This window comes from Phoenix dactylifera, unplaced genomic scaffold (assembly GCF_009389715.1).
Source record: "Phoenix dactylifera cultivar Barhee BC4 unplaced genomic scaffold, palm_55x_up_171113_PBpolish2nd_filt_p 000222F, whole genome shotgun sequence".
Taxonomy (NCBI): domain Eukaryota; kingdom Viridiplantae; phylum Streptophyta; class Magnoliopsida; order Arecales; family Arecaceae; genus Phoenix; species Phoenix dactylifera.
In genome coordinates this window covers 315441-337758 of record NW_024067730.1, presented here as the reverse complement: position 1 = coordinate 337758, position 22318 = coordinate 315441, and the positions used below count along the sequence as shown (strand labels likewise).

Here is a 22318-nt window from a genome sequence, read left to right as displayed (position 1 = left end):
GCATGTCCTTGATTGCCTTTACCTTTGCCACATCAACTTCGTTACCTTGATTTGATGACAATAAACTCTAATAAGTTTCCCGAGGAGGTGCTAAAAAATGCATTTTGCTAGGTTGTGCCGAAGCTTATTGTCATGCCCCGAACCCATCATCCGGGTCGACCAAGCGACATGGCCACATAATCTCTAAAGCGAAGCCCTAGAGATCGTGTAAGGCCTAAGATGAACAACATTCACATAAAATAAATATTATATCAATATTCGAAAAGCTCATACAAATAACATGTACATAAACTCTCATTATCATATTATCAAAGAAGCGCGCGCGTGCGCGCGCGCGCACACACACATATATATATATATATACATATATATATATATGTATACATATATATATATGTATACATATATATATATATATCAAATTTAACTACTTGTTCAACAACAGTTTCTTATGTCATGTCATCCATTTCTCATTAACTTGATTTTCAGATTTCATAGCAATATTTTTTTGGCTTTAGACTAACCAAGGTCACGACCCAGTCCAAGACTATTAAACAAAATCTCATGTATAAGCCTATGGAGGCTATCCCACACATAAGCTCGTACAGGCTATTTCATGACAAGGTTAGTCAAAATAATATCTTATCCGTTTGATTTACAAGATACTCTTGTCAAATTAATTTTTACTTGCACAGTGCATTTCTCTCAAATTCAAGGTATTATTGTTCACATATTCGTGTTTTCAATATCTAATACATACACAACATACAAGTATATTCATACGGAAAATTATATATACTATACTATCATATGCTAAGCCAAATCTATCAATGAAAACTTACGATGCAAATCTGGCAGTACAAATCAATAAACATGTATATATATTTGTATTGGTGACCAAGTACAAGAATTCTTACCTCTACTGAAGATTGACTAAATACAACAATTACTGATCTACTTCATGATCTACGAGCTAAAATACAGAGTACCCCAATCAGAACCTTCTTATACAAATGACTCTCTCTCTACAGAATCAAACTCAATTATCAAAAAAAAAACATAGATTGGGCTAATAACCTTGATTGCCTACCGGCGTCCACCAGGAGTCCATCATTAGGTCCCTTGAATCCCTTCTACCACTCACCTGGGTCAACTCATTAAATAAGAATTAGACCATGGTATAGGCAACACAATAAACATTAGTAATAAAGTCCAGTGTTGCCCGACAAAGACCAAGGTGAGGGCCAACATACTGCGCAACAAGCATGATTCAAGATCTTCTTTTACCAAGGGTCGACCAGAGGTCCATTGAGAAGGGCATAACCCTCCTCAGGGGCTCATAATACCATGTAGAGAGAGAGACAAGGAGAGGAAAAAAAAAATAAATAAAGAAAGAGGAAAGAAAGAGAAAGATGAGAGGGCAAGAAGAGAGAGGTTCTCTCCTTCTTTTTCTAAAATAGGGGAGAGCCCTTCTCTCCATTTCCTCTTCAATCAAATCCAGAAGAAGCCATGGTGGCCAACCTCGACAATGGCAGCCACATCATTGCCGGCGACGGTGGCTAGCCGGTGCAATTTTGCTTTGATTTGTGATTACTACATAGGTTAAGCTTATTTAGATGGATAAATTTAGTTTGTCTTGGTTAAAGTTATTTTTGGTGTGTTGACCGGGCAAAATTAGCCTTGAGAAAAAGGTCTTGCTGGGGAGGGTAGATGGATAGCACGTTGATATTAAATAATTACTTAATCCCAAAACCTGTCTAGGGTTAGCAATCAGGCTCACGGTTTACATTTATCTTAATCAACCTCGACCCCTACAGGGGCAATCATGTAAATACAGCGCTATATTAGAATTTGCTGCATAACTTGAAAAAAAAAAAACCCTACCTTTTCCTTTACGGCCGCCACCGAGACCCAGGGTTCTCGCCTCTCGCTTCCGCTCCCCTCGCCGTCCGCCGCCGCCGCCTTGTCACCGGAGCAGCCATGGTGGTCGCGAAGAAGACGGTATCCTCTTCGATCGTTTCGGTTTCCATTTATTTTAGAAGTCCCCTTCTTCCTCAGACCCTCTAACTCTAAATTCCCTTTCTTTCCTGCGTTGGTTTTCGTTATTTTTTTGCGGACATCTTGATTATTTTCTCGCTCCATTTTTTTGGTTTTTTGTGATGCAGAAGAAGAGCCAGGAGAGCATAAACAATAGGCTCGCTCTCGTGGTGAAGAGCGGGAAGTATACCCTGGGGTACAAGACTGTCCTCAGATCCCTTCGGAATAACAGAGGTATAGTAATCGCTGTTTCCATCCCCTCTTTTCTTGATCCATTGGTCTTAAACCCTAGGTATCGATCACTACTTCCGTATTCAAATGTCTCTCGGAAATCGTTCTCTGCTACACCGCATTTAATTCTAGCTTTGGCTTCGTGTTGGACTAAAATCCTAGTACAATGTGTTGGTATGCTGGATTTGTGGGTTTGGGACTAGAGTTTGGCTCTTTGGCTTTTGACTCATGCCTCAGAGATGAATGCAGCTCCCTAGATGGATTTCGTTCTTCTGACCCCTCAGAATTCATCTAGACTTGTCTTTACCCTGAATCTAGGTGAATACGTGAAGGGTGAGTACAGCAATTGCAATGAGCTTAAGTGGACAGTTTTCGTTCTGTAGCACCATTGTGAACTGTGCGTATAGTGATCAACTTGACCTAGAGGCATATATGGATTATTTATGTATTTGTTTCAGGCTGTAGTATTAACTAACGAAAACTAGACTGTGACTTAGGCCCTATAATGTCTGTTTCAAATCTCTAACAAAATTTTCTGGATGTTCTCTGTCACCTTTCCATAGTTCAATTTAGTGGGGTTCCTTTTCTAGCTTGTCAACCAGCACATTAGATTTCATTTTACATTGAACCATGATATTAATGTTTGATATCTTTATTTATTAAATAGAGAACTTTACTATCTTAGCTCCTTTTGGCATGTGATGTGGCTGGATTAAGATGTGTCCTGTGTGATGATGAGGATTGTTGAGATAATAGTGTTTGTTTTGAAAAGCAGAACAAATGATATGAATACATTGCTGTGTTGGAGGTAAGAGCATGAGAAGGGAGATTGGCCGTCTGAATATTGAATCATATATGTGCCAACTGTGTATTTTGGATCATACTAATGTTTAATGAGAAGCCAGGTAAATGTGGTTCTTTATGATGAATTGTGGAATTATATCGCATAAATATGACATGAAATAACTCAGATGAGATTTTTCTTTTTTTGTTATTTTTAGCTTACAAGATAGCGCTTTAATTTTACAGATTTCACCTTGATATTTTTTTTTTGTCATTAATCGATTTTCTTAATCTGCCTCAGTGGCAAACGAAGCTAATAGCCTTACTGAAGGAAGTTGGTCTATTTTATCTATTTCTGGTTAAAACTACATTGATGATTTTTCCAATAACACCTGGGCTTTATATGTACATTGAAATTAATTCGTTGCATGTGTATGATTTTTATATGGAATCAATTGGATCGCTAAAAAACTATGTGACTGGAAAATTACATTATTTTGTCCTTTTCTGAACTTAGAGTTTTGACTTTTTGAGCCTTGATTTTTTTTATTCCTTAAGTATAGAAACTTAACCCATGATAATTAATTCTACCTCATGAATTGGTGTTCCTGTTTCTAACGAACTTTGCTTTAATTTGCAGTCTAGTTTGTTGATTAAATATTGCTTTTATATGCATCAGTGGTTTACTGACATCTCATCATTTGGTCACAATTATATATCTCTAGGGAAGTTAGTGATCATCTCAAACAACTGCCCTCCTCTTGAGAAGTCTGCAATTGAGTACTATGCAATGTTGGCCAAGGTTGGAGTCCATCATTTTAATGGGAGTAAGTTATCTGTCCCCCTCCTAAGATTTCTTTTTCATGGTATTTCATTGATTTGTTAATTATTATTAACAACAGTGGCATGTTTGCCTACATTCTTTCTTCCATCTTCTTCTTTCTGTCAAACTTGGCGGTGTCTTTTAATCATGTTTTTTGGGCTTTGTTTTTTTTGAAAAAAATTAATGGCTTCCCTGCAAATATGGTATCTTGCTTGTTTGTTTCTCCATTTCAACATTCGACTCCATCAAAAATTTGTAGTCATTTACTACAATACCAGTATTGAGCATGTGCAAGGTGCATGAAATAAGTATGGATGACATATGTGTAAGATGTGCATGAGAAAATTGGACATGTAAGATGTGCATACGAAAGTGTGGATAGTTCTGATTTCTATCTGATTAAACTATTTTTAACATTTAATTATCTTGACTATGCATTCATAAGAATCGCATGTCTTGTATTTCTATTCTAGACAAAGAACAAAATCTTAATTAAAATGTTTCTTTTTTTTGTTTGGTAGTTGGATGTGTATTAATTGAATATAGGCAAAGACTTCTACTACTTTTGGAAGTCTAATAAAAATAAAAAGTTCTAAACCAAAGGTTTGAGGAGTCTGTTTATATCAAAAGTCCTGACCCAATCAAATTATCATTATCTGCAATATGAGAGGACTAATCCTATGATGCACCTCTAACATATGTTCAACAATGTCTTCTTTACTGTTTCTTGTCTTGGCAATGGTTTTCTTTCTCATGTGATGTCATCGACGTATCTTGAATGTATGATGGTCGGTCACTCCAGACTCATACATAGGATAGATTTTAGGTTCCTTCTTGAATGTATGATGGACACATTACTTTCCAGCTACATTTTATTGAAATGTTGTTGTTGCATGGCATCTAGCTAAAACTCATTGAAGTACTAATACGTGTATGTCCAATTTGCCAGCTCATTGAGCTGGGGCCTGGCTTTGGTATCTCCTTGTTTGCTTGTAATGAAGAAGATGATCTTTTAACCTTTTGCTTAAGATGATAAATGACTGTTGGAAAGCAGGTCTGCATCTTTTTTCTTTTCTTTTTTTTTTCAAAGAAATACTTTTTTGTTTGTTGTGAAAAACACCGCTTTCTGGGGTTTGAACCTGGAACCTCTTCCCTAGTACACAAGGAGGGCTGTGCCTGCCAAGGAAAGGGCCCAAGCAATGTTGGCCTATGCTGATCAGCCTGCATTTGGTTCTGGAATAAGATAATGGGAATAGCAAAAGTTATGCCTATGAGAATACTTGCGCCACCAGTTATTCTAGATTTTGTTTTGCTACAGTTTTTATAGGAACTTGTAGAATGAAGATGTTTTTGGTCGGTGGTATAAACGTTGCTTTTATGCCAATGAATAGATTGTGACAGCTTTCCTATGGAATTGTTATGCCTGTCATAAGCAAGTTTACCAGCTTAATTATTCTTGACTCATGGCTGTTTTCCTAAGACTCTTTGGCAGGCATTAGGCTTACCCCAAGCCTTATACCTGCTATGTGTCCAAACCAGACTTTGCCTAATAGTTTCATATGCACAACGTACAGCTGATGCCTAGAATGGAGAGCACCTGCAACATGACAAATCTGTTATATTCTGCTAATCTGACTTGTGCTGGTCTCCCTCCTGGTGGTGGTGGGGGAAAAGGCACCCTTTGTTAGTGTTGTGTCATTTGGATCTGTGCATATCATATGAGTGGAGGAACTATTGTACTGGGATTTAGACAGCACCTAATATAGCTATACATGCTTTGATATTCTTTTGCATGCTAGTTTCTTGTCATCAAAATTCTGAGTGGTTCAAATTCTCTCTATTTACAGATAATGTTGATTTGGGAACAGCTTGTGGCAAATATTTCCGAGTGTGCTGCCTCAGCATTATTGATCCAGGTGTTTTTTAATGATCTCTCTCTCTCTCTCGCGCGCCCACGCGCTCGCTCGCTCGCTCGTGTATTAGTTATTGGATGATCTTATTTTTGGTGTTTCAGGTGATTCTGATATTATCAAGAGCATGCCTGGTGATCAGTGAGAATGACCATTTCTTTTGGTTGGCCATTCAAAATGTTCTTCTTATGGGGGGGTCTGATTGGTTAGGGGTTTCTTGTTAATTTTTTTTCCTGTTAGCTCTGCTAAATTCTGGCAAGAGAGGTAGCTGTTGGGCAGATATCTAGCTTGAATATATAGATTTTGAATTCTCTTTTTTAATTATTACATTTGACACATAAATTTCTTTTCAATTGATTATCTAGCTTCACTATCTCATTTTCTTTTTCTATAATGTTTTTGTTGCTTAACTTAAAAGATCGCTACAAACAATATGAGACTCCTGTAACTTCTTCTGAAAACATTTTGAGGTCTTGTGGGTGCTTATTAGCCATGGCCACTGATGTGATTGTAACCTCGAACACTGAGGATTGAGAATATATTTTTTCACTGCTCTTTCTCACTTTCTGGTTTGTGCGAAACAGATGTGTTTTCCTGCTGATAGATGCTCAGGTTTTTTCGAGGTTCTCATAAACATGGGATCTTTTGATACTTCAAAAGTTCTTGCAACCTGATGACTTAATCAGGTTATTAAGGTTCAATAATCAGATATACTTGGTCCTCTTCTCGTGTCTCAGTTTGGCTGCTCAATAAACCGATTCAAGAGATTAACTCAATTGATGAAATGTTTGAATTTAAACAGTGTTTGGTCATGATGGATTCTCAAATCATAGCCTTGGTGTCTCAAAGACCACCATCTAAAGTCGAGCCTCAGAAAATTCTGGATTCATTATTCCACTGCTCTCCTGATATGTTTCGTTCTCTAAACAACAGAGGGGTAAGGTGACCTCGGTGCCAAACTAGAAATCTAGTTAAAGCATTTTTACATAAAATTGAATGTATTAAATTGGTTAGGTGATCATACTAACCATTAACATTTGTATTTACAAGCAAGCTGGCTATATTGGGTTCAAATTTTCAATTCCATGTCCAGCTGAGCCTTGGTTAGGTTATGGTTATTTAAGTTCGACCAGAATATGGGATCACGAATTGCTTCACGGATGTATGTCTGATCGACCAAATTGATGAAAACATTTTGGTTAAGAAGAGCTCAAATCCTCTCCAATTATGACTGAACAGGAAGACCGAGTCCGATTGGTAAGACAATTTCTGCTAGGGTGCACCTTGTAGATAAACGGTCAGTGATTTAACTAGGACGAAGCTGCCCATAAAGCAGCGAGCTCCAAAATACACCCCTAGAATTATATTACCACACCAACTTTCCTCATGACTCCATTGCTCTGAACGACTTCTGTTTAGAGTAACTTCCAGTCAATCACCGCTTTGTTTATTCTAGGCCCTTCTTTCTCAATTATGAAAGGAGTTTTCCAATGATTCAATTCATCTTTTTTTCTTCAACTTATCACTTGGATTGTATAATCGAAGTATGAATCCGATTCACCATTTCGACTCGGATATCATGTGCATTTGAGAGTCTCTCTCTTGGAGTTTGCCAAATGATTCTCTTTCCAAAGTAGTAAAATATCCAGCTTAAAGCTCTACCACTTGATGAAAGTCTGAACCAGCTTCTGTAGGGCAGTTTTGAAGCATTTGAGAGCCTAATAACTGTGACAAGCCAAATCCCATGGACCATTCAGACGCAGAATTCCAACAATTATGATACAGCAGCCTTGCCTTGCGACCTAAATCACCCACCTTTTTATTTTGGTAATAAATCACCCACTTTAAGAATGCCCTCACTTCACATGCTGAATTATGCAACTCTTTAAGATAAACATTTAGTAGATCATCACCAAGAAAACTTTATATAACCACAAAATATGCAAAACCCATTAAATAGAGAGTGAAAGATTGACAAGCCACATTTCTTCTCCTCAGTAATGCTGGGATTGGGACTCACAAACCTAGAAATGGAACACTGCCAGACAAGGCCACTACATGACTAGTAGACACTTCAATCTAGAGCTATCTTAGGCACAGAGATAAAGAAATTATTAACTAAACCTAAAATAATACAACATCAGTAATGTCAACCCTAGATCATTGACATTATGTAAACCTTATTAAGACCTTACATATCTAGATGGCAACCGTCCGAGGCTTCACTCCAATTTTCTTCCAAGAAACATTAGGCATTATTTGTGCTTTATCAACACGGTCCTTGAACTTGATGGCAAAGTTGAGCAATGAATCCAAAAGTGAATCAGAAAGCAAGTGTGGTCTAAGGCCCAACTCAATTAGTTTGGTGTGTTTGGCATTGTAGTAGTGCTCTTCTGCCTCTACCCGTGGATTTGGCACAGAGATGGTTTGCACGTCCAAGCCAAACTTCTTGCCAGCTTTGGTGACCAGGCCGGCAAGGTCGTTGACAGAGAACTGTTCTGTGAACTGGTTAAATACCCGAAACTCACCTGGCTTGGCTGGATTAGCAATGGCTAGCTCAACACACTGCACTGTGTCTCTAATATCTAGGTATCCTCGTGTCTGCAGAGAGAAAAATAATTGAGAATGATGATTTAATACTAAACATATAATAAGACATGCATAGAGTTGATAAAATGATTCCTTTTTTAAAGATAATGGCAGCAAATCATGTTTTGTGACAATCTTTAGAACTTACACAGCATATTCTTGGGCTGCTTGTACAGCTATCCATTTATTAGTTTACATTTTAATTTATACACCAGAGAAACATGCATGTCTGATTGTGTGTGTGTGTGATGCAAGAGAAATGATGTGGCTAAACAAATCAATTAAACTATTAATTTATGAATGACAGTTAGAAACCCAATTAAGACAAAATAAACTGTACTTGATTTTATTCTACTCTGGATCATAAATCAAGGATATTCTGATTCAAAATATTAGGAAATATAGTCATACTGCACTAGTGCATGCAGTGCGGCGCTGGTATGATGATGGTGGTAAGCGACTGTAGTATGGTCTAGAGAGATCTTACCTGACCACCTTTGCCATATACTGTAAGTGGGTGCCCAACAGCAGCCTGAACACAAAACCTATTTAGAGCTGTCCCAAACACCCCATCATAATCAAATCTGTTACAGAGCTCCTCATGCATCTCAGTTTCATCTGTCCTGACACCATAAACCACCCCTTGGTTTAAATCTGTGGCTCTTATTCCCCAAGCCTTGCATGTAAATGCAATGTTATTCGAATCATGCACCTTGCTCAGATGGTAGAAAGAGCTGGCCTGCTTTGGATAAGGCAATGTATCGGTTCTTCCATTGTGGGTGATTGTTATGTATCCCTCCTCTATATCAATATTTGGAGTTCCATATTCACCCATTGTCCCAAGCTTTACTAAGTGACACTCTTCTCTAAATTCTTTGATGGCAAAGAGAACATTGAGAGTTCCAATCACATTGTTATGCTGTGTGAATACAGCTCTTGACCGATCAATCATAGAGTAAGGTGCAGACCTCTGCTCACCAAAGTGGACTACAGAATCAGGCTCGAAAGATTTAAAGGCTTCAGAGAGAAATTCAAAGTCACATATATCACCAATATAAAGTTGAATTGTTTTTCCAGAGAGAGATTTCCATCGACGAAGGCGATTTTGGATAGAAGATATTGGGGTAAGGGAGTCGATGCCAAGCTGCTGATCAAACAGGCGGCGGACGAGATTATCAACTATGGACACATCGTACCCTTTATTTGAAAGGTGAAGGGCAGTGGCCCATCCACAATAACCATCACCACCAATGACCATCACCTTTTTGGACTTCGAGGTTGACTCATTCAGAATTTGATGAGATCCAGCTGAGGATTTACTTTCAGTTTCTTGGCTTATCGGGGTAGCCGTAGCAGAAATAACATATTGTTTTTCTGGTCTCTTTCTCTGTGACTTGAGGACTATACGTGGAGATCTGTTGGCCCAAAATGGAACAGAAGTATGCACGATGGCTGAACACTGATTCAGTGGTTTGACGAACATTTTAGTCGCTGGAGAGGGAATTGAGGTACAATGAGTTGAGAACAAATGTGCCATCGCGATGTCTTGTCTTCCCTTGCCAGTCTAGAGTAGATAATTAGCTGCAAAATCTGCAAACACAAGTTGGGTATCAGCAAAAGAAAATAACAATGTATAACAATATACAATAATCTAACAATGTATTATAAATATGACAATATATAATTTAACGACCACAAAATCATTGCCAACAACACTAGTACCTTAGACTTGGTAACTCAAAACACCGCAATAGAATTACAGTTGATCCTCACCGTAACGAAAAGTTTTAAACATGGCTGAAATCTGAATCTATTTAAACTGGCATTCATTGATATTTGGGTGGGTGTTAAGCATATTTTAATTTAGTAGTGGAGGATTAATTCCAACAAAATAATATGCACAAGCATCAACATAACTAATACTCCTCATCTAAATTCCAACCTCACAATTGGGTCTTATGCAAGCGTTAATCGACAAAATAGGAAGCTGCCTTCCAAGGTTTTAAGGATGGAGGTGTCCTAGTTTCGCCATAGAAGGGTATGCCCCGTTGTGTCTCCATAGAAGGGTACACCTTGTTGTGGGCACCCTTCATTTCTCCCCTTCTTTCCTTTCTTCCTTTTCTCTTTCTTTGTTTTTTTTCCTTCTTTCTTTCCCTTCTTCCTTATTTCCTTCATTTCTTTCTTTTACTTCTGCCTTCCTTCCTTCCTTTTTTTCCTTTTTTTCCTTTTTCTTCCGTTTTTTTCCCTTCTTCCTTCTATCCTTCATTTCTTTACTTTCTTCTCCCTTGTTGACCCAAAAGGTTTAATTTTAATGATACACAATATTTGAATAAAAAGTTCACTAAGCATGTCTCACAAGAAGCCAGGATAACTTCAATTCAAAATACTTAAAGTGGAAAGGATGTAAATCAAGTTTATGAAGTTTAGTGTAAGAGGAATCGACCCTAAGATACTAGGAGCCAACCCTTGAATGTCCATAGACTTAAACAAAAGGTTTCAATTTTGGATGGATTCAAGAGTCGACCCAGAAGTACACAAATCGACCCTAGCACAATGAAGAAGACAAGCACACTTTCACCAGTCGACCCCTGGACCAACCGAGTTCACCCTAGAACAGCCTCAGGCAAAAGAAAGGAGTGAAAAAGCAGTGAGAACTAACCAATATATGAGTCAACCCCTGGAAAGCATAAGTCGACCCCAAAACTAGATAAATCAACCCCACAATAGCTAGAGGCGAAAGACAAAACGCAACAAAAATGAGTGCTTTCTCAAGCCAACCCTTAAAAAAGAAGAGTCGACTCTTGAAGAAGCCGAGTCGACCCCTCTGCATCTGACAACAGTAATGGCTAGTTTTTTTGTGAAAACAGAATGGTTATATTCACTGCCAACAGCAACGCTAGAAACAATCTTCCAATGGATTTTCAAATATAAATGCATTGGAACACCTACAAAAAAGAAGAGAAAGTGGAACAAGCAAAAAAAGTGGAGTATTAAGTGAGAGCTTTAAAGATTACATCCACCACACTTTAAGAAAATTAACTGCAGAGCTCCTAAATCCACATCAAGCTCACAAAATGCTTCCTCGCGCTTCAATGATTAATTTTCCGCTCTTCAAGGAGTTGTTCTTCTTGTAAATTTTTTGTGTTAATTGGAACAAGTTTCAAGGGTTGAAACTTGGAAAAAATAGTGTTGTATTGATATCAAGCCTAGGAAAGCTTTGATAGGAGTGGCTGTGGTTGATTACCATAGAAAATTAATTTGGTTAATTGTGAGCATGTGTAGAACAAACAATCTGTAATCTTTGAATAGATTATAGTGGAATTTCCAAGAAGGATGTCTTAGAGAGTGGACATAGGTACTGAGTTTGGCATCGAACCACTATAAAATAATGTGTGCCTTTGTTTCCTATGCTTTACATTTTACATTCCTCATATACTTGCATTCTCATTTCACATGCACATTAAAAACCAAAATTTTTAATTGCACATACTTGTTAAAAAAATTTATAACCTAATTCACCCCCCTCCCCCCCCCCCTTGTGTTACATAGCTGGGCAACATTCCTTCCTTTATTTCTTTTATCTTCTTCTTTCTTTTCTTCCCTCTTTCCTTCCTTTCTTTCTTTTTCTTCTTCCTTTCTTTCTTTCCTTCTTCTTCTCTTCCTTTCATTCCTCTATCTTCTTCTTTCCTTTCTTTCTTTCATCTATATTCTTCTTTCCCCATGTGGATGGGTTTCGGAGTCCCTCCCATGCCCTGGTTACATTTTATCATAGGAAAGGGGACGAGATGGCTGGAACGTTCCCCACCCTGCCAAAACTTAAAACCTTGGTGCCTTCAACTTGTTACTAATTAGCTCTCATGAACCGATAATAGTTAAGGATGTTGGAATTTTTTGTTTCAAATAGAGCTCAAAGTATCTATTCCAAATCATCGACTGAACAGAAATTTTATTTCAAATTGTGCTTCAGAAGCGCTATTCTAAATCCAGACAATGCTACTGTTACACCATAAAAAATTAAATGAAAATATTTTCAACTGAATTCATCTCCTAGCCAAATAGTTCCTAGGCACTCATCTAGCCACTACAAGTAATAAACAGAGACATCAGATCCAATACTCAAAGATCCAAACAGCTGACAGATTGGGATCCTAAACAAAACCCATATTAGAAAAAGAAGTTGGAAAGTTAAATCCCATTTGTTTATACATATCATGATGCCATCCACGTAATGAACTAACTATCAAGCATATCCTTATATTAATTGCATAGGAACATTAGCAATTTTTGAGGATAAATATACCATCTACATAATAATTTTGCATCATTCCCATTCTACTTTCCTCCCTTTCACCTGCACAATAACTTCAATCAGAGCCAGCCATGGTGGTGTCTCTCTTCATACTCGCATTAGGGCCCATATTGCCAGATCCTCGTAAGATGCCTACCTTAGCAACACCTCCTTGGATCAACCCAGAATTTTCTTGCTTTGATTTTCCTAAATCGAAAATTTGCACCAGTAAACTTAAGTATTGAACCAAACTCACTTTGTGTGTAGGAAGTTTCTGGGGTCAATAATGGACCCCAAACCATAGCAGGACAAGAAAAGATTAAACAGACCCCTTACCCAATCTATCCCATTATACATCCTCACTTGCAAAACCATAAGAGCCCACTTCATCATGTCATAACCTCTGCTAGCAAAACAACCTTTTAGGTCTACAAGAAGAGAAGGCCAACTATTATCAAGAGTTTGTAAATACTTTATTTGAAAACAAAATTGAAAGAAAGATAAGAGAAACAGTGATTGTATATGTGTGTGTATATATATATATATATATATATATATATATATATATATATATATATATATATATATATATATATCTTAGTCCAACAAAAGCAGGCAACAAAATTTGATTTTGTTTCTCTTATCTCTGTGAATCAGAAAAAAGAGTAAGTAGAAGAGCAAAGCGATGACCTTTTTTCCTCAGGAGAAGCCGCTCGCTTCCGATCTCCACCGAGGGTTCGCTTCAGATCATCGAAAGGAAAGCGTGAAAAAGTGTGAAAAAGTGAGCAGACAAAAGGAACAAGGAAGAGAGTCGAGTGTTTAGAAGGGAATAAAAGAGGGATTTTTGAGATGAGGGGAGGAAGAGGGGAAGAGAAGTTGGTAGGGCTTCCAAGACGGCAGGGCAGGGAAATAAATCGGATATTCTCAAATAGATACTCTTATCCCGACCGAATCTTTCCTCTCTAACTAAAGACTACGTTGCGAATTTTAAATGATAAAATGCCATCAAGGACGGTTTTATTTGCCAATTTCCCCTTTCGGAATCCCAGGCAGCGTCCGGTCTCCATAGCATTCTGTGTTTGACCTGAACGTACATCATCCGGTGAGACCGTACGAATGCATGCGCAGAAACTAAACGACTGTTTAAACTCGTCTTGAACTTAGAACCGAGCTCCATACAACTGCCCAATGGATAGGTCAAAAATTTAAAACCAAATCTAACCCTTTTTAAAACAGATCCGAACTAACCAGCATAACCTATTTAATAAATAAATTTAATTAAATTAAATAAATTAAACAGCTTTAGAATAGGTTAAATGAATCTAAACAGATTGAATATATAATAAATGGGATAATTTATAAACGGATCAATTAACCAACATTAAATGGGTTGAAAAAGGTTGGATAGGTCAAGATTCTAAACTTATGACTCTAAACTTGAATCCGGCCTGTTTACCAATAGGTTTAGTTCGACTAGTTTACAAGTTGAAGTACCAAACTTAAGCTTATTTATCTCAGATCGGCTACAGGTCATGTTGGTGAGTCAAGTCACAAATTACCATCTTTATTTAGTTGTCGAGACATACCAAACAAATAGCCAAAATATAACTTTGTCTTTTATAAATAAAAATAATATTGTTATTGACTTATTACAATACATAATTGACAAATACAGTAAAAAACTTATAATTATTAAATATATATATTGTTGTGGTTCAAATTTGGCCCGACGGGGACCACGCCGGAGGAGTCGGAAGAGCCGCCGATGGTTGAAAGAAGAAGACGGGGGCCACCTCCTGCGCGGCGGCGGCGGACCTGCACAAAGCTTCACCGGTATTTCCGATGAGGGCCCTTCGACGATCAAGTTAGAGTGGGATAAATTTGATCCAACCAAAAAATTCCTTATAAGTTACCTAACCGGGCTATTTATAGTCCCGATGGAGAGGCTCAGGTAGCAGAGGCACTATTCGCCCTCATCATGAGGGGGCGTGGCTCTGAGCCAAATGGCACGCAGAAGGCTGGTTGGTGGCGTGTGGTGTTGTCCGTTCTCGAGAACGGTAAGGTGTTGACAATCACAGCAAGGTATGGCCGGAGTAGTCATGGTGCCGTCCTTTAACTGTCGAGGGCCAGCAATCAAAGCATGGCACGGTAGTGTTGTAATGTACAGCCACGTAGAAGGGCATTGGCGCGCACATGGGTGCGGTTGTTGGTGAGGTCGAGCTCGTTGAGAGATCGCATCATACATTTGCCGAGGTTGGCTAGACGGGTGCTAGGGGTAGCTCGACTTTCCAGGTTCCGAGGTGTGCTCGGTGGAGCGCCCCGAGCTCAAGGGTCGAGGCGCACTACTAAAGTAGGCGCCTTGAGCTTGGTCGGGGCGGGTCAGCGAATATTGGAGGCACCCCGAACTTGGTCGGGGGAGTTGGCGAATATCTGAAGCCGATGGAGCTTTTGGCGAAGTCCGAAGCCGAACTGGTTCTAGGCCGGACTGAGGATTCAACCGGACGGTGTTGGCGTTTATTGGGCCAAAACTGGGCAGCCTTTTAGCTGTGGGCTGGACGATTCATTTCGCCCCCCATCATTTGCCCCCTACTTTCGAGGTCAAGTTGCCCTTCAGCTCGGGCGATGGAAGTAACCGGACCTTTGATCGTCCAGCGCTTCAGTCAAGTGCTCAGGAGGAGGTGTGTACCGAGCTAGATATACCTAGGCATATTTCATAGCTGGGAGCTTGGCGTCGAACTTGGGAGGCTTGAGCCGCCATATTTTCCTAAGTAGAATCTGCCGTGAAAATTTTTCGGTGTTCCATGTGGGCGTTTTTTTTCTGAGGGATTGCTGGAATGGAACGAAGAGGGGTTGACCATTAATACCCCATCCCCCGAAGTATCCCGTCTGGCGGAATGCAAGAGGCCGGCCATTAATGCTCCCTTCTCCGAAGCGTCTCGCCTGATGGAATGCAAGAGGCCAGCCATCAACGTTTCAAGCTCTGGAGCGCCCTCCATAATGATCAACATTTAGTACGGCGATTCGGGAAGATTTGCTGAGGCCGTCGTAAAGCCTGCCACGTGGCGAAGCCCAGCTCGTTTGATCGTTTAGGCTACCCGATCAGAGCCGCTATAGTGGGCTATATAAGGCCTGAAAGGGGGGCCCTAGGATCGTTGCTTGACCCTCCCCCGCTCCTGGTCCTCTTCTTTCAGCTGCCATTGCCGTGGTGTTCGAGTTTCCCTCTAGGCACTCTGGGAGCTTTCTGTCAACCTTGGCATCGGGCATTACTTTTACCTCCCGGCGGTCATTCTCTTTCTTTTCCTGATCACTTTTCCGGTGAGCTTTCCGGTAGGCATTTTATCCCTTCTTTCAGTCGCTCGGAAAGTCTTTCATCTTCTCCCCCTTTTGTAATCTTAAGACCAAGGCAATGGACTCGCCGACGAGGGCATCAATGTTCGATGTAGGTCCATCGCAAGCTTAAGCCTCTTCCGATGTGGGGGAGGTTGAGCTCGAGGTGGGCCCGAGCCCGTATGGAACCGGCTCGCTCATAAGCAACGAGGATCTAGGCTCGGTCCGAGCCCGATTCTTCATTCCTCCGGAGTTCGTCCTCGAGCTCTCGGACCTCAGAGGACGAGTTACCAACCCACCTAGTAGTTGGGTCGGAGTGTACGTAGATATGCTCCGAGCAAGGCTAAGGTTTCCTCTGCACGGATTCGTGGAGGAGCTCTTGACGGCCTATGGCCTGGTGCCTGTGCAACTTGCCCCAAATTCGTGGAGAATAATCATCAGCTTCCTCGCCCTCTGCCTGGCACATGGTCTGTCCCCCTCGGTGAATGTCTTTAAGAGTTGCTTCATATTAAAAGGCAACCCTGTGGACAAAGAGAGATGGTAATTCTTCCCTCGAGGAGGTCACAAGCTGCTTGGGGGCATACCCACTTCCATCCACGGATGAAAGGATAATTTTTTCTTTATTTCCTCCGAGCGGTCATGGGGATTTAATCCGACCTAGAGCTTTCTGCTGGCTTTGGCGAACAATAGGCTTTCGCAGTTGTCGCAGTCCGAGCAGGGGATCTTAGATAGTTTGCTCGGACTGAAAGAAACTTCTCGGCTCCCTGACCTGCTCAACAAGGAGGTTTTAGTGAATCTTGGTCTGAGCCCAGCTCGTCCCGAGGGTAAGAGTAGTTTAGCTTTTTCTTCTTCCTTTTTATGTCGGATTCTGATAAGACCTTTTGTCTTCAGATATTGCAGGGATGATCTTCAATACCGAGATGCTGATGGCTTCGTATAGGAAGAAGAGGACCGCCCCTGAAGGGGTTCTGAGGGGAGGCCGAAGAAAACAAGAGTCGCCCCCGGCCTTAAGACTGAGCGAGGAGAGCTTGAGGTCGCCGCCCCTGCCCGGGTCGAAATCAGCCAGGGCTTTGCAGTAGAGACCGAGGTGCCTCAATCGACGGTTGGAAAGGATCCTTCTGACCAAGTGGCAGTAGCGCCCACCGATCAAGTTCCGAAGGTCAGAGCAATCGCCTAGCCGCTTGGATCGAATCTCGAGCTGGGGAGCAGGCCCAAGACTTTAATTCCCTCTATAGCCCCAATGTGTGCCGAGGCTGCGAGCTCCGAGGTTCCAGCCTTAGCAAGGGTCGAGCCCATGTTCCTCGAGTCCAGTGGGGAGCAATTGCAGCATCAACGTCGTGCACCTGAGGGCGATTCAACCCTCGAGTCCGAGAATGTTGCTCGCGGGCTCATGCGCAGTATCATGCTCCCGCGCGATCGCGCACTGATGGAGGAGAACCTTGGCGACCTCGTCCAACACGTCTACTCGGCGAGCGTGTGGGTGAGTAATGCCGTCCTTCAGCTCCTTATTTATTTTTTTTGTGAATGTTCGGCTTTTGTTGACACTTTATCTTTTTATGCCAGTCTCTTCACGTGGTCGACGTGCTAATGTCCAGCATGTTTGCCGACCGGGAGGAGCTGAGAGTGCTCAGGCCGAGGATGGAGTGTGCCAAGCTCCAGGAGCAGGAGGACAAAGTCTGGGCGGCAACTGCTGCGCAGCGGCAGCAAGAGGCCGAGGAACGAGCGGCGGCCATTGAGCAGTAGCGGCGCGAGGCCGAGGACAAGGCTACAGCTACCGCACAACGGCTTCGGAAGGCCAAGAAGAAAGTGCAGGCTACCGAAGTCCTAATAAAGGACAAGGCTCGCCCAAATCCAAGATATGGAGGCCGAGCATTCCCAAGCTCGCTCCTCTTCTGCAAGCCACATCCCCGAGCTCGAAGCCGCCCTGGTTAGACTTCAGAGCGAAGCGGAGGAATGGGAACTAAAAATCGGGCGGCTCGAGAATCTAGTGGAGTCGTCCGCCTGTGAGGCTATCGAGAAGTTTCGTCAGTCGGAGGAGTACTTCGCTGAACTGGCGGAAGGGGCCGCTACTGCCATGGTTCAAGGCTTCGATAATTGTCGCCTCCAAATCCAGCAATTCTGCCCTGGAGTTGACCTTAACAGCCTTGAGCCAAACCTGGATGGAGCTGCTGAGGCGGACGGGGACGCTGCGGAGGCCAATGCCGAAGTCAGGCCAGAGATCACCTCCAAAGCTGTCGTCGGGATGGAATCAGTAGCTATTCCTGGTGCCAGCATTGGAGGTGAGGCCGCCTCTGATGCTAACGGAGATGATGCTGCCGAGGTCGCGACTAGGATGGAGGCCGCACCTGACGCCAATGTGGAAGTCGTCCACGTCGATTGATTTTTTGTTTTTATTTTTGTAAAGTTGGTCGTTTGGGCCTTTTGTGGTTAACCCAACCTCAAGGTTGGGCACCCTTGTATTTGGCCTTCGGCCTTTGTTATCAATGAAGTTCGTATTTCTCTCAATATATTTTGCCCTGAATCAAGTATTTGAGCTCGTCCCGCTTCATGCTTGGATATCAACATTCGAACTATGTAACTTAGGTCCAGGCCTATCTCACATAGCAGGAGCCACGTTTGGTATTTGCAGAAGTCTTCTGGCTCGGCATATACCTCCGATTCGAAGATAAACCTTACATAGGGCAAGCTTGTAGCTCTTGATCTAATAGTACGGGCCGCTTTAAGCCTTGCCCAGTAGGGCATCGGAGGAGGAAGAAACTGACTGGAGATTAGCTTAAGGATAGAAGCTCACCCAAGGCCCAACGCCAACTCGAGAATATAGGTGAACTCAAGAATAAACATCTATTCGAGAGTAGAAATCCACCCGAGGGCTAATGCCAACTTGAGGTTGGAAATCCGGCCGAGCGATAACGCCAACTCGGGAATAATAATGAGCTCGGGGATAAGCATCTACCCGAGATTTAAACGAACACTGTAGTTGCCCCCTTACTCAGATCAGAGGCATACTTGTAGAATCCTACGAACGGAAGTGTTCTTCCTTGGCTCCCCGTTGATGCCGCAGGGCATCCCGAGCCAAGCTCGAGGGATGTCTTTGTAGATGCCCCCCACTCAGATCAGAGGCATACTTGTGGAATCCTGCGGATGGGGGTGCTCTTCCTCGGCCCCCCGTTGACGCCTACAGGGCATCCCAAGCCGAGCTCGAGGGATGACTTTGTAGATGCCCTCCACTCAGATCAAAAGCGTACTTGTGGAATCCTACGGACGGAGGTGCTCTTCCTTGGCTTTCCGTTGATGCCGCAGGGCATCTCGAGCCGAGCTCAAGGGATGATTTTGTAGATGCCCTCCAGTCAGATCAGAAGTGTACTTGTGGAATCCTGCGGATGGGGGTGCTCTTTCTTGACTCCCCGTTGACACCGTAGGGCATCCCGAGCCAAGCTCGAGGGATGACTTTGTAGATGCCCCCCACTCAGATCAGAGGCGTATTTGTAGAATCCTGCGAACGGGGGTGCTCTTCCTTGGCTCCCCGTTGACGCTGCAGGGCATCCCGAGTCGAGCTCGAGGGATGACTTTGTAAATAGAACCTGAGTTGTGAGGCTCTCGAACTCTCGCTAAGTCCTGTAGGGTGCCCCGAGGTGAGCTCTAGGGGCGACTTTATAGATAGAATCTGCAGTTGCGAGGCCCTCGGGCTCTCACTAAGTCCTGTAAGGCACTTCGAGACGAGCTCTAGGGACGACTTTATAGATAGAACCTGCAATTGAGAGGCCCTCGGGCTCTCACTAAGTCTTGCAGGGCACCCTGAGGTAAGCTCTAAGGGCGACTTTATAGATAGAACCTGCAGTTTGGAGGCCCACAGGCTCTCGCTAAGTCCTGCAGAGCACCCTGAGGTGAGCTCTAGGGGCAACTTTACAAATAGAACCTGCATTTGCGAGGCCCTCGGACTCTCGCCAAGTCCTGTAGGGCACCCTGAGGCAAGCTCTAGGGGCGACTTTATAGATAGAACCTGCAGTTGCGAGGTCCTCGGGCTCTCGCTAAGTCCTGCAGGGCACCCCGAGGCGAGCTCCAGGGGCGACTTTATAGATAGAACCTGTAGTTGCAAGGCCCTCGGGCTCTCGCCAAGTCCTGCAGGGCGCCTCGAGGCGAGCTCCAGGGGCGACTTTACACATAGAACCTACATTTACGAGGCTCTCAGGCTCTCGCTAAGTCCTACAGGGCACCCCGAGGCAAGCTTCAAGGACAACTTTATAGATAGAACCTGCAGTTGCGAGGCCCTCGGGCTCTCGCTAAGTCCTGCGGGGCGCCCCGAGGCAAGCCCTAGGGTCGACTTTATAGATTTATCGGTATATAACTCGTGCCGCCAGGGCATCCAAAGTGCGCCGAGCCCACTAGGGTGCTTCAGAGACACCTTGAGAAAGTTCTGGAGGATAACTTCACTAATTTACACAGTCTGGGGGAAGAAAGCCCTGACTTGAAGGGGTATGGCCCTTTCTTGGGGGAGTAATTTACATCTAGAGTCGCTAGCCCTGGGCCGATGAGAGTGTGGCCTCTTCCCAGCCCCTTGGGGCCAAGGCGGCGTTAACGCATAAGATACATAGACGGCGCGTTGATAGTGCCCATGCCAGGGCGTCCGTCATCAGGCCCATCAGATGGCCCCAAAGTCTGTCCATTGAGCTCCGCTATATCGGTCGATCCACCGACGAGATGGTTCAGGAGGCCTTGGCGGATGATTACTTCGATCTTATCATGGAGCTGGTAATAATCCTCTATGTCGTGATCGTGATCCCTATGGAAGTGGCAGTATTTGCCCAAACGCTTCTGTGACTTGGATGGTCGCATCTTCGGAGGAGATTGGAGATAGCCACAACCCTCAATTTTCATGAGGATCTCGGCCAGGAGAATATGAGAGGAGTGTACTCAAAACTTCGGTGGGAGACATGTCTTCCGGACCTCCGAGGAAACCTGCTCCTCGATCGATAGCGCTCCTCGCGGAGTTCTGCAACCTGATCCCAAAGCATCTAAATTTTTCGCCCTGCTTTCTTGACTTTCCTGTCGCGTCCAGCTATTGATGAAGTTCCGGCTGGATGAAGGGTTTGAATAACCACAGCCAGATCTTTGACTTGCTGGGCGAGCAAATAAAACTGTTCTGGCTGGATCTGAGAAATTTGGTCTGCCGGTACATGCGTTGCAGGGGGTGGACTTTGGAGGGAGCAGTCGGACGCTGATTCCCGGCTGCTCGATGCGTTTGGGGCTCCCTGGCTCATTATCCTCATGGTCATGGCTCAGGCCCTTCCTCTAGCACCAGAAATGTTGTGGTTCAATTTGGCCCGAGGGTGACCACACCGGAGGAGTCGGGGGAGATGCCGGTGGTTGGAAGAAGAAGACGGGGGCCACCTCCTACGCGACGGCGGCGGACCTGCACAAAGCCTCACCGATATTTCCGATGAGGCCCCTCCGACGATCAAGTTAGAGTGGGATAAATTTGGTCCAACCAAAAAGTTTCTTAGAAGTTACCTGACCGGGCTATTTATAGTCCCGGTGGAGAAGCCAGGTGGCAGAGGCACTATTTGCCCTCGTCATGAGGAGACGTGGCTCTGAGCCGAATGGCGCGCAGCTTAGGCTGGTTGGTGGCATGTGGTGCTGTCCGTTCTCGAGAACGGTAAGGTGTTGACAGTCACAACAGGGTATGGCCGGAGTAGTCATGGTGACATCCTTCAACTGTCGAGGGCCAGCAATCGAAGCATAGCATGGTGGTGCTGTAATGTACTGCCACGTAGAAGGGCATTGGCAAGACATGTTTTAATTATTTGCAATCTCATTGTTTTAATTAAAACAACATGCAAGATAAAGATTTTATAACGAAAATCTGTATGCTAAAATTTCAGCAAGCATATAAAAATTTCATATCTAAATTAAATCCTAATCATGCCTATTAATCTTAATCTAAATTCCTTAAACGCGGCTCTGATATCACTATCGGATTACCCCCGCACGCATTGCGACGATCGCAGCGGAAAGACACGTACGGGGTTGTTCATCTCATGAATGTTCTAGGAAACGTAGATTTCAAAAATTTCTAGAATTCTCTAACTCAGATTTATGAAATCTAAAGAAAAGATTAAAATTAAAAGACTAGATTAATTTCAGATCTACTACAATTTCTAATTGTATAGAATTTATAAAGATCTAATGTTTACCTTTGAGCGGGTAGAACTTCACCGCATCTGATGATCGTAGGATTTCTAGTTTCCTTGAAGCCGCACAAGCGTCCGACCTCTATAGGTATCCACACGAGGTACAGATCGCTCCAAGATCTCACCGGGGTGCTAGCTCCCT

General features: G+C 42.9%; 3 protein-coding genes across 3 annotated transcripts in view; 1 reads left to right on the top strand and 2 right to left on the bottom strand.

Annotated features, from left to right (window-relative positions):
* The first annotated feature begins 1851 nt into the window (after positions 1 to 1851).
* Positions 1852 to 6346, top strand: LOC103718106 (60S ribosomal protein L30). Its single transcript, XM_008806777.4, has 5 exons — positions 1852 to 2001; positions 2166 to 2271; positions 3777 to 3878; positions 5722 to 5790; positions 5889 to 6346. The coding sequence occupies exons 1-5, from the start codon at positions 1981 to 1983 to the stop codon at positions 5927 to 5929; spliced, it is 339 nt and encodes a 112-aa protein (XP_008804999.1). The 5' UTR covers positions 1852 to 1980; the 3' UTR covers positions 5930 to 6346.
* Positions 6347 to 7700: 1354 nt separating this feature from the next.
* Positions 7701 to 13601, bottom strand: LOC103718107 (UDP-sulfoquinovose synthase, chloroplastic). The gene is made up of 3 exons (XM_008806778.4): positions 13352 to 13601; positions 8861 to 9963; positions 7701 to 8385 (listed from the first exon to the last, which is right to left on the bottom strand). Exons 2-3 carry the CDS (start codon positions 9908 to 9910, stop codon positions 7984 to 7986), a joined length of 1452 nt encoding a protein of 483 aa, XP_008805000.1. The 5' UTR covers positions 9911 to 9963; positions 13352 to 13601; the 3' UTR covers positions 7701 to 7983.
* A 6959-nt stretch (positions 13602 to 20560) lies between these two features.
* LOC103717291 overlaps positions 20561 to 22318 on the bottom strand; it is a 35228-nt gene continuing 33470 nt past the window's right edge. Inside the window, exon 2 of the mRNA XM_039117427.1 lies at positions 20561 to 20768. Coding sequence (XP_038973355.1) covers positions 20561 to 20768 — 208 coding nt within the window. The remainder of the gene's footprint in view (positions 20769 to 22318) is intronic.